Source organism: Ranitomeya imitator, chromosome 5 (genome assembly GCF_032444005.1).
Source record: "Ranitomeya imitator isolate aRanImi1 chromosome 5, aRanImi1.pri, whole genome shotgun sequence".
Lineage (NCBI taxonomy): Eukaryota > Metazoa > Chordata > Amphibia > Anura > Dendrobatidae > Ranitomeya > Ranitomeya imitator.
In genome coordinates, this window is record NC_091286.1 from 367,670,588 (window position 1) to 367,687,359 (window position 16,772).

General features: G+C 39.6%; 1 protein-coding gene across 1 annotated transcript in view; it reads right to left on the reverse strand.

Moving 5' to 3' along the window:
* Positions 1–16,772, reverse strand: part of COL19A1 (collagen type XIX alpha 1 chain) — a 1,728,692-nt gene that overhangs the window by 118,155 nt on the left and 1,593,765 nt on the right. Inside the window, exons 46-47 of the mRNA XM_069726653.1 lie at positions 7,031–7,066; positions 6,864–6,908 (exon numbers count right to left, since the gene is read on the reverse strand). Coding sequence (XP_069582754.1) covers positions 6,864–6,908; positions 7,031–7,066 — 81 coding nt within the window. The remainder of the gene's footprint in view (positions 1–6,863; positions 6,909–7,030; positions 7,067–16,772) is intronic.

Sequence of the window (16,772 nt, forward strand, 5' to 3'; positions counted from 1 at the left end):
GGGCTGCAATTAACTCTGAAGGCGTCTCCCTCGTTAACCTGTAATCAATGAAGTAGTTAAAAGGTCAGGGGTGGATTCCAGGTGTGTGGTTTTGCATTTGGAAGCTGTTGCTGTGAGCAGACAACATGCGGTCAAAGGAACTCTCAATTGAGGTGAAGCAGAACATCCTGAGGCTGAAAAAAAAGAAAAAATCCATCAAAGAGATAGCAGACATGCTTGGAGTAGCAAAATCAACAGTTGGGTACATTCTGAGAAAAAAGGAATTGACTGGTGAGCTTGGGAACTCAAAAAGGCCTGGGCGTCCACGGATGACAACAGTGGTGGATGATCGCCGCATACTTAATTTGGTGAAGAAGAACCCGTTCACAACATCAACTGAAGTCCAGAACACTCTCAGTGAAGTAGGTGTATCTGTCTCTAAGTCAACAGTAAAGAGAAGACTCCATGACAGTAAATACAAAGGGTTCACATCTAGATGCAAACCATTCATCAATACCAAAAATAGACAGGCCAGAGTTAAATTTGCAGAAAAACACCTCAAGAAGCCAGCTCAGTTCTGGAAAAGTATTCTATGGACAGATGAGACAAAGATCAACCTGTACCAGAATGATGGGAAGAAAAAAGTTTGGAGAAGAAAGGGAACGGCACATGATCCAAGGCACACCACATCCTCTGTAAAACATGGTGGAGGCAACGTGATGGCATGGGCATGCATGGCTTTCAATGGCACTGGGTCACTTGTGTTTATTGATGACATAAGAGCAGACAAGAGTAGCCGGATGAATTCTGAAGTGTACCGGGATATACTTTCAGCCCAGATTCAGCCAAATGCTGCAAAGTTGATTGGACGGCGCTTCATAGTACAGATGGACAATGACCCCAAGCATACAGCCAAAGCTACTCAGGAGTTCATGAGTGCCAAAAAGTGGAACATTCTGCAATGGCCAAGTCAATCTCTAGATCTAAACCCAATTGAGCATGCATTTCACTTGCTCAAATCCAGACTTAAGACGGAAAGACCCACAAACAAGCAAGACCTGAAGGCTGCGGCTGTAAAGGCCTGGCAAAGCATTAAGAAGGAGGAAACCCAGCGTTTGGTGATGTCCATGGGTTCCAGACTTAAGGCAGTGATTGCCTCCAAAGGATTTGCAACAAAATATTGAAAATAAAAATATTTTGTTTGGGTTATGTTTATTTGTCCAATTACTTTTGACCTCCTAAAATGTGGAGTGTTTGTAAAGAAATGTGTACAATTCCTACATTTTCTATCAGATATTTTTGCTCAACCCTTCAAATTAAATGTTACAATCTGCACTTGAATTCTGTTGTAGAGGTTTCATTTCAAATCCAATATGGTGGCATGCAGAGCCCAACTCGCGAAAATTGTGTCACTGTCCAAATATTTCTGGCCCTAACTGTATAAAAGGTTTTGAGCAGCCGTGGAAGAAATCCTGCAAGGTAGGAATGCCTTAAGGCCCCGTCACACATAGCGACGCTGCAGCGATACCGACAACGATCCGGATCGCTGCAGCGTCGCTGTTTGGTCGCTGGAGAGCTGTCACACAGACCGCTCTCCAGCGACCAACGATGCCGGTAACCAGGGTAAACATCGGGTAACTAAGCGCAGGGCCGCGCTTAGTAACCCGATGTTTACCCTGGTTACCATCCTAAAAGTAAAAAAAACAAACAGTACATACTTACCTACCGCTGTCTGTCCCCGGCGCTCTGCTCTGCACTCCTCCTGTACTGTCTGTGTGAGCACAGCGGCCGGAAAGCAGAGCGGTGACGTCACCGCTCTGCTTTCCGGCTGACCGACGCTCACAGCCAGTGCAGGAGGAGAGCAGAGCACAGCGCCGGGGACAGACAGCGGTAGGTAAGTATATACTGTTTGTTTTTTTACTTTTAGGATGGTAACCAGGGTAAACATCGGGTTACTAAGCGCGGCCCTGCGCTTAGTAACCCGATGTTTACCCTGGTTACCAGTGAAGACATCGCTGAATCGGCGTCACACACGCCGATTCAGCGATGTCAGCGGGACCTCAATGATCAAAAAATGGCCCAGGCCATTCCGACACGACCAGCGATCTCACAGCAGGGGCCTGATCGCTGGTACGTGTCACACATAGCGAGATCGCTACTGAGATCGCTGTTGCGTCACAAAACTTGTGACTCAGCAGCAATCTCGCAAGCGATCTCGCTATGTGTGACGGGGCCTTTAGACAATAGAAGTGTTAATAATTTATCTTTATTGAGTAACAAAACGCAAAGTAAATCAGCAAAAGAGATATCTAAATCAAATCAATATTTGGTGGGCTGCCTTTAAGACAGAATCAATTCTTCAAGGTACACTTGCACAAAGTCAGGGATTTTGTAGAATTATAGTCAAGTGTATAATTAACCAATTATGCCAAACAGGTGATAATGACAATCATTTTCACATGTAGTTTGAAACACGAGGATTAAAGCAGGATGAGGAACAGCTAAATTCTACTACAAAGGTGAAGTTGTGGGGGGAAGTTACAGGTCATACATCATGGCAAGACTGAGCAAAGCAGCAAGACATGGTATTTATACTGCATCAGCAAGACCTCTACCAGGAAAAGATTTTAAAGCAAACTGGGGTTTCAAGATGTGCTGACACGCTCTTTTGAAGAAGAACCAAACAAATAGGCAAAGCTGAAGACCGTAAACGCAGTATTCAGCCAAGGAAACTTTGTAAATCAGATGAAAGACACAACATGCTAACTTCACTTCAAAATTGGATGTTTAGAAGCATCATTAGCTCAGAACTGGCAGAAACAAGTGGGACCCAGCTGTATTTATCAGTTACAGTTTGGAGAAGTCTGGTAAAAAGTGGTCTTTATGAAGGAATTGCGACCAAAGAAAACACACCGTCATCATTTGGAAACAAAGCCAAGAGGCTCAGTTATAGAGTGCATGAAAACATAGGATGTGGAGTATGGAAAAATTGCAGTAGGTATGCGGGGTAATGTATACCAGGATGGGGATGGGTGCCATGTAATGCAGGATGGTGGACCATGTATACCAGGATGGGGGAAAGGGGGCCATGTATATCCAGATGGGGGACCATGTATACCAGAATGGGGATGGGGGACATGTATACCAGGATGAGGGACCATGCATAACATGATGGAAAGGGGGCTATGTCTGCCAGGATAGGGCCATATATACCAAGATGGGTGGTGTATACCAGTATGGGTAGCCATATTTACCAGGATAGGGATCATATATACACATTTGTTTAACCCCTTAGTGACCGAGCCAAATTTTTGAAATCTGACCAGTGTCACTTTATGTGGTAATAACTCTGCAACGCTTCAACAAATCCCAGTGATTTTGAGATTGTTTTTTCGTGACACATTATACTTTATGATAATGGTAAATTTTGTTCAACATTTTTTGTGTTTATTTATAAAAAATATCAAAAATTTTAGAAAAATGTTAAAAAATTAGCAATTTTCTAAATTTGAATGATTATCCCTTTATTCCAGATAGTCATGCAACAGCAAACCATTAATAAATAACATTTCCCACATGTCTGCTTTGCATCAGCACCATTTGTAAAATGTTATTTTATTTTGTTAGCATTTTAGGAGGTTTAAAAATGTAGCAACAATTTTTCATTTTTTCAAAGAAATTTACAAAATTTATTTTTTTAGGGACTTATCCATGTTTGAAGTGACTTTAGGGGTCCCATATATTGGGAAACCCACAAACGTGATACCATTTTAAAAACAGCACCCCCTGACATATTGAAAACTGCTGTCAGGTAGTTTATTAACCCTTCAGGTGCTTTACAGGAATTAATGCAAAGTGGTATGACAGAAATGAAAATGTGCATTTTTACCACCTAAATGTTGCTAACTTCTAAACAGATTACTACAGCCGTCAGACTCTAAGGCCGCTATTTGATCATGAATTTCCATGGCAAACAACAGGACAACAAAATCATGATCTGAGGGCACCAATTGTGACAAAGAAGAAGCCCCCACACTCTGTTAACCATTTATAATGATGTAGTCACTATTGACAGCAGCATCTAAGGGGTTAAACAGATTTAGATGGTGCAAATACTGATCGTGGCTGGTACAGCAAGTTGTCAGCTATAGTGTACAGCCGACAGATGCTGGATTGTCACCTGTATGGGGAGGCTATTCTCTTATATCTCAGGTCAGTTAAAAGACGTATTGGCGGTCATTAAGGGGTTAAATTTGTTTTAGGGCTTCTAATTCCATCCCTCTGTTCTTACCAGTATACATATTAAAATGGAGTGCCATTTGACTTTTTGAATGTAAAATTTGCTGGGAAAAATAAGCGGAAGCTATGTCACATTAGGAGAACCCCTGATGTATCTAAACAATGGAAACCGCCCACAAATGTCACCATATTGGAATCTAGACCCCATAGGGAACTTATCTATATGTGTGGTGAGCATCATGAGCCTCCTAGTACTTCACAGAAGTTTATAACATTGAGCCGTGACAATAAAAAATAAAAATTTTCACACAAAAAATGTTTCTTAGCCCCAAATTTTGCATTTTCGAAAGGGTAACTGGAGAAACTGCATCATACAATTTGTTGTTCAATTTCTCCTGAGTACACCGATATTCCTTATGTGGGAAAAAACAACTGTTTTGCTGCATGGCAGGCCTCTGAAGGGAAGAAGTGCCTTTTGACTGTTTGCATGCAAGATTTGCTGGAATTATTAGCAGACGCCATGCCACGTTTGGAGAGCCCCTGATATACATAGACAGTGGACTCCCCCATGACTGACCCTATTTTGGAAAGTTGACCCCTCAGGGAACTTATCTAGATGTGTAATGAGCACCGTGAACCCCCAGATGCTTTATAAAAATTTATAACGTTGATCGGGGAAAAAAAAACACATTTTCCTTCCAAAAATGTCTTTTAACCCCCATTTCTTTTATTTTCACAAGGTGAACAGGAAATATGGACCCCAAAATATGTTGTGCAATCTCTACTGAGTATGCAGATTGTTGTGAGTTGTTTTTGGGCTCCCTCTGGTGGTTACTGATGGTACTGGGTGACTTGTGTTCTCTGCGGTCTCTGGTGTCCACCTGTTCCATCGGGTTATGGGAGTTTCCTATTTGACCTGGCTTTTTTGTCGTTTCCTCGCCGGCTAGCAATGTAATCAGCGTGTCTTTTTACCTCTGCTCCTTGCGTCTGTTATCTTCAGGACAAGCTAAGTTTTGATTTTCCTGTTCCACGTTTTGCTTAATTTTTGTCTTAGTCCAGCTTGCAGAGATGTGATTCCTTGCTGCTGGTTGCTCTAGTGGGCTGAAATTACTCCTCATGTTCCATGAGTTGGCACATGAGTTCAAGTAATTTCAGGATGGTTTTTTGAAGGGTTTTTCGCTGACCGCGCAGTTCACTTTTGTATCCTCTGCTATCTAGCTTTAGCGGGCCTCATTTTTGCTGATTCTATTTTCATAACTACGTATGTGCTTTCCTCTCATTTCACCGTTATTACATGTGGGGGGCTGCTATTTCTGTGGGGTGTTTCTCTGGAGGCAAGTGAGGTCTGTGTTTCTTCTTATAGGGGAAGTTAATCCTTCGGCTGGCGCGAGACGTCTAGGAATCATCGTAGGCACGTTCCCCGGCTACTGCTAGTTGTGTGTTTAGGTTCAGGATCGCGGTCAGCTCAGGTTCCATCACCCTAGAGCTTGTTTTGTTTTTGTGCTTGTCCTTTTGTGATCCCCTGCCATTGGGATCATGACAGCAGATACCCTATATGTGGGGAGGAACTACTGTTTGGGTGCACAGCAGGGCTCAAAGGTGGAGTGACATTTTGGACTGCAGATTTAGATGGAAAATTTTGCAGGGGTCAGGTCGCATTTGGAGAGCCCCTGATGTACCATGGAAACCCCCCACAAGTGACCGCATTTTGTAATTTAGACCCCTGAAATAATTTAATATTTTATAAAGATGTGTGGTGCGCACCTTGAACCCCCCAGATGCTTCACAGAAATTAATAACGTTGAGCCATGAAAATAAGAAAAAAACATTTTTTTCCCACAAAAATGTTCTTTTAGCCCCAATTTTTTTTTTATTTTCAACATGGGAAAATGGAGTCCAAAATGTGTTGTGCAATTTTTCCTGAGTACATCAATACAATAGTACAAAAACTACTTTTGAGGCACAGTGCAAAAGCTCAAAAGGGAAGAAATGCCATATTGGAGTTCAGATTTTGCTTGAATGCTTTGAGGATGTCATGGGTGTTTTACAAAAACAAGCAGCAGTGGATGTTTCTGTTTCATTCAATTTCAACTGCAGGAAAGAGGAATGGGGAATCGGGACACCTCTTCCAATGTTTGGTGGGACACATAACCTTCAGACCATAGTTGAGAAATATTTTTCTGTATAAATACACAATTATAAAGCTCCGTCTAATGTTGATTGCATGAAGCCAGAATTGTATCATCTAACCTCATAGCAAGAAAAGCAATATATTTACATTATCACAAAAATGCAGCTCCAATTATTCTGCAAATACATTATGACTTTCATCAGCACGTGCATTAAATGGATGAATTATGCTTGATGTAAGTTTACCCCTATATCTATGTAGATGGAAGTTGCTGATTTGGAGCACTGTAGCATGGAAACAACTCATGAACGTATTGCCTTTCTTGGCATATATTAATAGTGTTTTAGAAACAGTGTGTACATTTTCTAGAGTAATATTTTCCCCATTTAAACAATAAGTAATATGTAATGATCGCAAATTCTAATATGTCAAAGGTGTTGACACGTTAAACTGATCTCTGTTAGTTTAGCTATTGATACAAATGTTAATCAAGAAAATGTTTTTAAAAACTTACACGTTCTCCTTTTGGACCTCTGTCTCCTGGTCGTCCTGGGACCCCCTGAAAAATAGAAAGAGACATTTATTTAAAAGATTTTGGAGAAAAAAAATGAAAATTGCCACAAAAATGTTATTGTTTGTTCACTGAAGTTATTACAAGCAGTGAAATTAAACATGACTCACCGGTGAACCTGGTAATCCATCATTTCCGTTTCTTCCCTAGAAATGATATATGGAATTTTAGTTGTTGAATTGCATTGCATAGCCGCACATGAGTTTTAGATCATCAGTTCTCTTTCCTCATCAAGCTATGAAAAAGCACACACTGTGTACCCTGTAAGGGTGATTATAGGGACTATTTATCAAAGTCTTCAAGTTGCAAAAACTGATAGAAATCTTGTTCAACAAACAAAATAAAATTTATCTAAAATTGATTTTTTTATCATGGAAATGTTACTTTATTTAGCAAATACAGGAAAGCTTAGGGTGGAAATAATAGAAAATGGATGTCACACAATGCTTTGCATTTAGTCTTTGAAGAACTCCATTAAGTATAGTGAAGTAAATAACACTAAAATATAATCAATAAATGCTCCTATACTAACAACATTCTCAAATATATTATGGTTAAAGTAGTGCTCCCATCAATGTTTTCATCCTCCTAATATATGGCAATCGTCATATTGTATAACAGTGTACTTACAACTGCTCATTTTGCCTTTCTATTCGGCTAATTATTCTCTTTTCTCTGCTCTGTGTAGAAACAGGAAGTCTCTTGTCAATGTATCATTCTCCTCTTAAACTTCTGACACAGCTGCTCCCTGTCAGGGACTTCTGCAGTGACTTATCGAGGGAAAATAGACCTCCTGTTTCTACATAGAGTGTAGAAGGAGTCAGCTAGTTAGTTTTTAATTATGATGTCATAGACCTAATGGAAAAGAGAAGAATTAGCAGGGTAGAAGGGAACATGAGCAATTATAAGTACACAGTACTATATAATATTGCAATATATTAAGAGGATAAAAACTTTGACGGCGGTGTTTCTTAAAATGAATGTATTGGAGCAATAAAAACCTTTAGTTATCATTATTAGCATACTCTATATGTATGCAAACACTGACTAATTACAGAATAGTTTGTTTCATTTGTTGTAATGATGATACGTAACACAAATCAACCACATTGTAAATCATAAGGCCATATGCACGCATTAAGTAATTGGTGAGATTTTACCACAGTATTTGTAAGCCAAAACCAGGAGCGGAACAGTCAGAGGAAAAGTATAATAGAAACATATTCACCACTTCTGCATTAATCACCCACTCCTGGTTTTAACTTACAAATACTGATGTAAAATATTGTCCAAAAAGTCATCATTAACATGTGGCCTTACCATACTATGAGAGCACAATATCTTTTAAAATCAGGCAAACCCGACAAGTTTTTCAAGAAGTTTTCTTTCCTAAGGCATCCTTTAGGTCGTTCTTTCTATAGTTTCCTAATTGTTTTTATGACTGTTTTAACCATCAGAATTTTGAAGCATTTTTCCCGTTTTCAAAACATTCCAAAAAACGTTTGTTCATCTGTCATGAGTCTTTTGAGCTTTCCCATTGAATGGCATAGTAAGGTACAGTATGTCTTCTTAGCGGAAAATGCAGGAAGAATAGAAATGTCACGTCTTTAAACCTCTTGGTGTTTTTAGAAACCTGAAAGGCCTGAACATATAAACAGCAAGTTGTTTTTTTCATAGAAATTCATGTGTTAATTGTTTTGAACTTTTTGACAGGTATTTCAGTTTCGCAGTGGAACCCACTTGAAAAAGATGTCATGTGCACCTACTCTAAGATATAGTTTGAGTCAGTCTTAGGAGGAGTTATTAAATGCTTTTAGCTTTTATAGAACTTTTACTACACATAACATCTGCAATACCACCTTTAAAATGTTTTTTTTTATTAAATTGCCTTTAAATTGCCTTTTTTACTTTTCTATATATGCCACTGGAAAAAAATCAGAAAACTGCATTTTTTGAACCGTAAAGTAAACAGACAGAGAATCTGATCTAAGCTGCTAGTGCAGGATCAGATTGGAAGTAAGAAATAGATATTGATTTTAGCATTAAAAGGGCCATGTCTATGTGTGAGTATTTGAAATTTGCTAAATTAAGGTTTTCTGATCTTGTCTGCTAATTTCTGCATGTAATTGTGTGAGGGAAGTCGCTTTGAAGGTCAAATCTTGAAATGGTATTTCTAGATGTTTTCTGAATATTTGAAACCAGTGTATTGGTTATATTTATTCAAAATAGATCCCTTGTTAAACAAATATGATATAATGCAAGACGTGACATATGGATGCTTACTAATTAATAAGACTGTATTCACATCATTATTGGCGGTGTCTGAAAAGTATAGTTAGGAGAAATATATCAAAATCTATCCTGTCAGATAATAATAGATTCTTAGGAGACAAGTACAGTAGACACATATGGTCAAAATTGTTGGTATCCCTCGTTTAATGACAGAAAAACCCACAATGGTCACAGAAATAACTTGAATCTGACAAAATTAATAATAAATAAAAGATCTATGAAAATGAACAAATGAAAGTCAAATGATTCCAAGATTGTAGACACCTGTAATGTTAGTTAGTGGACACACCTTGATTTAACATGTTCCCTTTGTCACATTATTTTCAGGGATACTATAATTTCTGTCCAGGCCTATTTCATGAGTTGTTTTTCTTTTATTCCGTGGAAGCATGGTTGAAAAGCAATGTCTGACTTTCATTTGTTCATTATCATAGCTCTGTTATTTATTATTAATTTTGTCAGATTCAAGTTATTTCTGTGACCATTGTTGGTTTTTCTGTCATTAATCGAGGGGTACCAACAATTTTGACCATGTGTGTAAGCTAAAATAGTGCTCTTCCAGCATATACTTCATGGTTTGATGTATTGGATACTATTTGGATACTATTTCTTGACAGCTAATCATAGTGCTTATGTGCATAAGCTTTGCAACACTAGAAGTTTGTTCACAGGACAGTGCTGCAAATAATGGAAATGTTAGAGGTATAGGGCTGCAATTTGTAGAAGCAGAATATATTCAGAATTGTGCCCCCATTCTTCATATTATATTCATTAGTTAAAATCTTTTTGAAGCAAAGATAGGATTTCTAAACTGTACATGGATGGCTTTGTAGGTCAGTGTTAGTAGTTTAAACTAGATACACTGGGAAATTGGGAGCCAGTGAAGGGATTTGCAAAGAGGGGAAGCAGAACTGTAGCGAGGAGAGAGATTAATTAGTAGGGCAGCAGAGTTAAGGACGGACTGGAGAGGAGCGAGAGTGTTAGAAGGTAGGCCACACAGGAGGATGCTGCAATAGTCGAGGTGGGAGATGATTAGGGCATACACGAGCATTTTGGTAGAGTGAGGGTTGAGGAAAGGACGGATTCTGGAAATATTTTTGAGCTGGAGGCGACAGGAGGTGGTGAGAGCTTGAATGTGCGGTTTGAAGGACAGGGCAGAGTCAATGGTTACTCCGAGGCAGTGGATTTTGGGGACAGGGGAAAGTGTGATTTCATTGATTTTGATAGATAGATCAGGTAGGGAAGATATGCGAGATGGAGGAAAGATAATTAGTTCAGATTTGTCCACTTGAGCTTGAGGAAGCGAGAGGAGAAGGAGGATATGGTTAATAGACACTCAGGGACTCTGGACAGCAGAGAGTTGACATCTGGGCCAGAGAGGTAGATCTGAGTTGTATGAGTTGTACCAGGCTGAGTGTATAGATTGAGAAGACTAAGGACAGAGCCTTGAGGGACACCAACAGAGAGGGGGTGAGATGAAGAGGTAGTATGGGAGTAGGAAATGCTAAATGTGCGGTTGGTAAGGTATGAGGAGATCCAAGATAGGGCAAAGTCTTTGACACCAAAGGAAGAGAGGATCTGTAGTAGGAGGCAGTGGTCAATGGTGTTGAAGGCAGAGGACAGGTCTAGAAGGAGGAGTATAGAGAATTGTCTGTTGGCTTTGGCTGTAAGTAGTTAGTAATTTTGGTCAGGGCAGTCTCAGTGGAATGGTGGGGACAGAAGCCAGATTGTAGGTTGTCGAAGAGAGAGTTAGATGCAAAGTGAGAAGAAAGTTCAGCATGGATGTGCCACTCAAGGAGTTTGGAAGCAAAGGGGAGCAAAGATATGGGGCGAGAGCTGGACATAGCGCTTGGGTCAAGAGATGGCTTTTTGAGGATAGGTGTGATTGTGGCATGTTTGAAAGCAGTGGCGAAGGTACCAGAAGTTAGTGATAGGTTAAAGAGATGGGTTAGGGATGTGATTAGTGTGGTGGTGAGGTCGGGCAGGAGGTGGGATGGGATGGGGTCAAGCACACAAGTGGTGAGGTGTGAGGTGTCATTTGGAGAGAAGATGAGCAAGCTCCCCTTCAGTGATTTTGGAGAGGGAAGTTATGGGCTTTGGGCATTGGTCTGGTATACAAAGGGGTTGTGGTGGTTTGACAACAAAGACTTGCCTTGTTTGGTCTATCTTATTTTTGAAGTGCGTGGTAAAGTCTTGCCTTGTTTGGTCTATCTCGTTTTTGAAGTGCATGGCAAAGTCCTCAGCAATTGTTAAGGAACTCGGAGGGGGCAGTGGTGGGCTGAGGAGGGAGTTAAAAGTGTTGAACAACTGTTTGGGGTTGTGGGATAAGGAAGATACGAGTGTCATGAAGGAGGCCTGTTTAGCAGAGGTGAGAGCTGATTTGTATGCGAGTGTTGCTTGTTTGAGTGCAGTGAAATCATCTTGTGAATGCGTTTTCTTCCAATGCCGTTCTGCAATTCTGGATACTTGCCAAAGCTTTTTAGTGATGTTATTGTGCCAGGGTTGTCTATTGCTTTCTGCTATGCATGACAGGGGCGGCCATGTCAATAGCTGATGCAAGAGTGGCATTGTAGAAAGCAGTGGCAGTGTCTGTGTCATGGAGTGAGGATATGGATGCTAGTGGTAGGATAAAGTCATAGAGTGTGTGGGTGTCTAGGTGTGCGAGGTTCCTGCGTGGTTGCACATGTTGCTGGACATGGGTGACAGGTGAGGAGGACAGTGATGAGAACATGAGCAGATGGTGGTCGGATAAAGGGAGAGGGGAGGTGGTGACGTTAGATAGGGAGCTGAAATGGGTGAAGACCAGTCTAATGTGTCCGTCTATGTGAATGTCAGCTTCCTGGGTACACTGTGAATTGTCACCAAGCTACCAACCAGGAGTCAGGACATGGTTACACAGATTAGCTGGATTGGCCTGCACGTGAGACCTGCTCAGGCAGTGATAAATTCCTATTGATAAAATATTGATTGCCTAGTCAGGCAGTGATAAACTCCTGTTGATAAAATATTGATTGTATTGAAACTACAGTACACAGCCGAGTAAGTGACACATTGCAGTAATCAGGTTCTCTTTCGATATAAAATGCTGCTCTCAGATTAAATAGCAAAAAGCTGCTGACAAATTCCATTTAATAGTTTCACATTGTCAAGGCTCAAATTGGAATATCTACAAATACTCGTATATCTGAAGACCCAACCCCTCCATTCTTTATGCTATCGATGCATCAATATAACATTTGTTTAAAGGGAATGTGTCACCTGATTCATGCCACCCAAACTGTGGGTAGCAAGACTCTGAACCTGGCTGAATGTTTGTAACAAGACATATACTTTTCTGAAAAGTTTAAATGTTGTTGAGAAAATATAGTTGGAAGATCCAGCCATAGAAGACACCTGTCACTCACCTACGACAGCCCCGGAAACAAACAAATCTCGTCTCCAGCAATGGTTCCTACCAGGATCATCTAACTATATTTTATTTGAAGTGCCAGAGAATTTTGGAGGAAATATACTGTACCTGGCTGCAAGTGTGCACTCAGGCTCTGATTAATGCTGGCCGCAGTTTGGACTTGTGAATCAGTGACCGATTCCCTCATGCAGAATTTCCTCATGTTTCTTAACAGAGGAAGTTGCAGTTCGAGAATTTTATGTTATTTCTTTGGTTTGACGCAGCTGTCCTCAATTGTAAAGTGTCTTATTATTCTTGTTTTAATGCTTTTAACAATTTCCTTTTCACTGAAATAGTTGCACTCCCTTGGTACTGCTACAGAAGTGGATTTTGGATCTTTTACAATCTCATTCAGCGTTCTCTTTTGTTGGTCTTAATACTTGCTTCAATGTCCATGGAGATAATCTGAGGCTCCATATTGTATTCTTTGCTTCCCTTTTCTGCCATCTCTAGGAGACTCCATGTGCTCATTTAGATTATTTGTATAGAGACCAGAAGTCACCTTTAATTGCTTTCACTATGTGAAACATCACTCCACAGGACCAGTAACAAAGCCGATCTTCTGGCAAGGATGAAACATCACTGTTTGAAATCAAAGTGAACTTCCTTCAGCATAAATCTAACACCATTCCTGACTTTATGATCTCTGTCGGTGAATCAGCGGTAACGGCAGTGGGCTCTAGTAGTACTTTGAAACCATACCATATATATGGATTAGTCGTGACTCCTTTTTTGCTTTTCTGCTTTCGCTTCATCTGCCATACTGTGCCCAGAAGTGTTACGTTTTCTCCTACAGACATTAACATAGCTAATCCCTTCACTAAAATCCCTGAACCTGCAACATCTATAACAGCCTTCTCTGCTTGGATTCATATTACTCTTTATTATTTCTACAGTACTACAGTTCAGATTTAAAATTCTACGATTTTTTTATGCTAATGTTTGATGTATGATATCCTGCATTACACTTTCTTCTGTTCTGCATTAACTAACATTAATATATGTGTATATATATATATACATATATATATATATATATTCATGGCTGAGAGTGTTGGCACCCTTGAAATTGCTCCAGAAAATGAAGTACCGGTATTTCTCCCAGAAAATTATTGCAATTGCACATTTTGTTATACACATATTTATTTCCTTTTTGTGTATTGGAATAAGACAATAAGACTGAGAAAAAGACAAATTATACATCATTTCACGCAAAACCCCAAAAATGGGCCTGACAAAATTGTTGACACTTTTCCAAAATTGAGGGTAAACAACTTTGCTTCATGCTTGTGATGCTCATTCAGACTCCCCTGTTGGTAAGCAGCAGGTGTGGGAAATAGAAAAATCACACCTGAAACCAGATAAAAAGGAGAGAGGTTGGCACAGTCTTTGCATTGTGTGTCTGTTTGTGCCACACTAAGCATGAAGAACAGAAAGATGAAAAGAGATTGATCTGAGAACTTGAGGACCAACATTGTTGAAAAATATCAACAATCTCATGGTTACAAATCCATCTGTAGAGATCTTGATGTTACTTTGTTCACGGTGCGCAACATAATCAAGAAGTTTACAACTAGTGGCATTGTAGCTTATCTCCCTGGACACGTGGACGACAAAGAAAAATTGATGAAAGGCTGCAATGCAGGAGAGTCCAGATGGTGGATAAGCAGTCCCCAATCAAGTTCCAAAGAAATTCAATCTGTCCTGCAGGCTTAGGATGCATCAGTGTCAGCGTGAACTATGCGTCGACATTTGAATGAAACGCTATGGCTAGAGACTCGGGAGAAGCCCACTGCTGACACAGAGACTTAAAACAGGTAGATTTCAGTTGGCCAAAATGTATGCGAGTAAGCCAATATCCTGTTGCGAAAGCATCTTGTAGACAGACAAGACAAAGACAGCTGATTGATAAAGCACATCATTCTACTGTTTATTGAAAACTGAATGAGCCCTACAAAGAAAAGAACACAGTACCTATAGTCAAATATGGTGGAGATTCAAAGATGTTTTCTGGTTGTTTTGCTGCCTTGGTCACTGGTTTCCTTGACTGTGTGCAAACCATCATGAAATCTGAAGATTATCCTAGGATTTTGGGTCGCTATGTAGAGCCCAGTGTCAGAAAGCTGGGTTTGTGTCTAGGCCATGTGTCTTCCAGCAGGACAATGATCCCAAACATGCTTCAAGAAGCACCCAGAAATGGATGGAAACAAAGCACTGGAGAGTTCTAAAGTGGCCAGAAATAAGTTGGATCTAAATCACATTGAACACCTGTGGAGAGAACTTAAAATTTCTTTTGGGAGAAGACACCCTTCAAATATGAGAGACCTGAAGCTACTTGCAAAATAAGAGTGGTCCAAAATTCCACTTGAGAGGCGTAAGAAGCTTGTTGTTGTTTATAGGAAATGATTGATTGCAGTTATTTATTCCAAAGGATGTGCAACCAAACATTAAATTGAGGGTGCCAACAATTTTGTCCTGCCCATTTTAGGGTTTTGTGTGAAATGATGTTCAATTTGCCTTCTCCTCTCTGTTTTTTTGTTTTGTTCCAATATATACAAAGGAAATAAACATGTGTAAAACAAAACATGCAATTGCAATAATTTTTCAGGAGAAACACTTCATTTTCTGGAAAATTTCGATTGTGCCAACATTTTCGGCCATGACTGTATACAGCTCTGGCAAAAATTAAGAGACCACTGCAAAATGTTCAGTTTGTCTGATTTTTCTCTTTATAGGTATATTTTTGAGTAAAATGTAAATTTTTATTTTATTCTATAAACTTCTGACGACATGTCTCCGAATTTCCAACCAATAAATTTTGTATTTTTTTCGGATAAAGAAAAATGGTAAAAATGAAAAAAATAACAAAAAACAGTGCTTTCAAACCTCAAATAATACAAACAAAACAAGTTCATAATCATTTAGAAACAACAATACAAATGTTTTAACTCATGATGAGTTCAGAAATCAATATTTTGTGGAATAACCATGATTTTTAGTCACAGCTTTCATGTGTCTTGGCATGCTTTCCATCAGTCTTTCACACTGCTTTGGTGCAAAAATGTAAGCAGTTCTTCTTTGTTTGATGGCTCGTGACTATCCATCATCATCTTGATTACATTCCAGAAGTTTTCAATGGGGTTCGGGTCTGGAGATCGGACTGCCCATGACAGGGTTTTGATGTGGTGGTCTCTTAATTTTGCCAGAGCTGTATATGGTATGTTGGATCTGCAGAAATATAAACCAGCTCACCCGTGATGCATAAGTTGAGCTTCGGGAGCACGGACCCACTGTGTCCAGGCGTGTAGAATCCAAAAGAAGAAAATGTCCAGCTTCACCGAATCCATGAAAAAAAGGTTTCTTTAGTCACAAACTTGTAACATAGAGGATACCAACTTCAGCACAAACCATGTGGGTGTGAATCTCAAAGTGCTTCTGGAGACTAAGCTCCCTTAATCATGAGGTGATGGTCATGGTCATGATTAAGGGAGCTTAGTCTCAAGAAACGCGTTGAGATTCACACCCATATGGTTTGTGCTGAAGTTTGTATCCTCTATGTTACAAGTTTGAGAATAAAGAAACCTTTCTTTCACGGATTCGGTGAAGCAGGACATTTTCTTCTTATGTTGGATCTGCCCCTAAATATTAAAGATGCATTTTATAGGTTACCATATTATATGCATTTTATAAAATAATATATAAAGTGTTCTGCCAATTTGTAGCTCAGAGATCTTATAAGATAAAATAAATCCAATTTCAATACTGTGAGCAGTCAGAGAAAACAATGGAGAACCTTGAGTGTAGAGAACTGTTGGTGAATAGTGAATGCTTTCTTTTGCATCTCAAGTCAGAATAAAGAATGTAAGAGGCTCATGTGAAAACCACAATATGGTGCAGTATATTAGATAATTCTCATATGCACATGGAAAACCACTAGATGGTAGTGTTGGATATAACAATACTTTTATTCTCAGCTTTTACAGCAATGAATGTCTGCAAAGGCTGGAATACCGTGGAATCAAAGTTCATTGCAACTTTCTCCTATTAAATCATCAATTGATACGCTTGTGGGCTAAATAAGAAATGTAAGGTCCCAGAGTTTTATAGCTTCA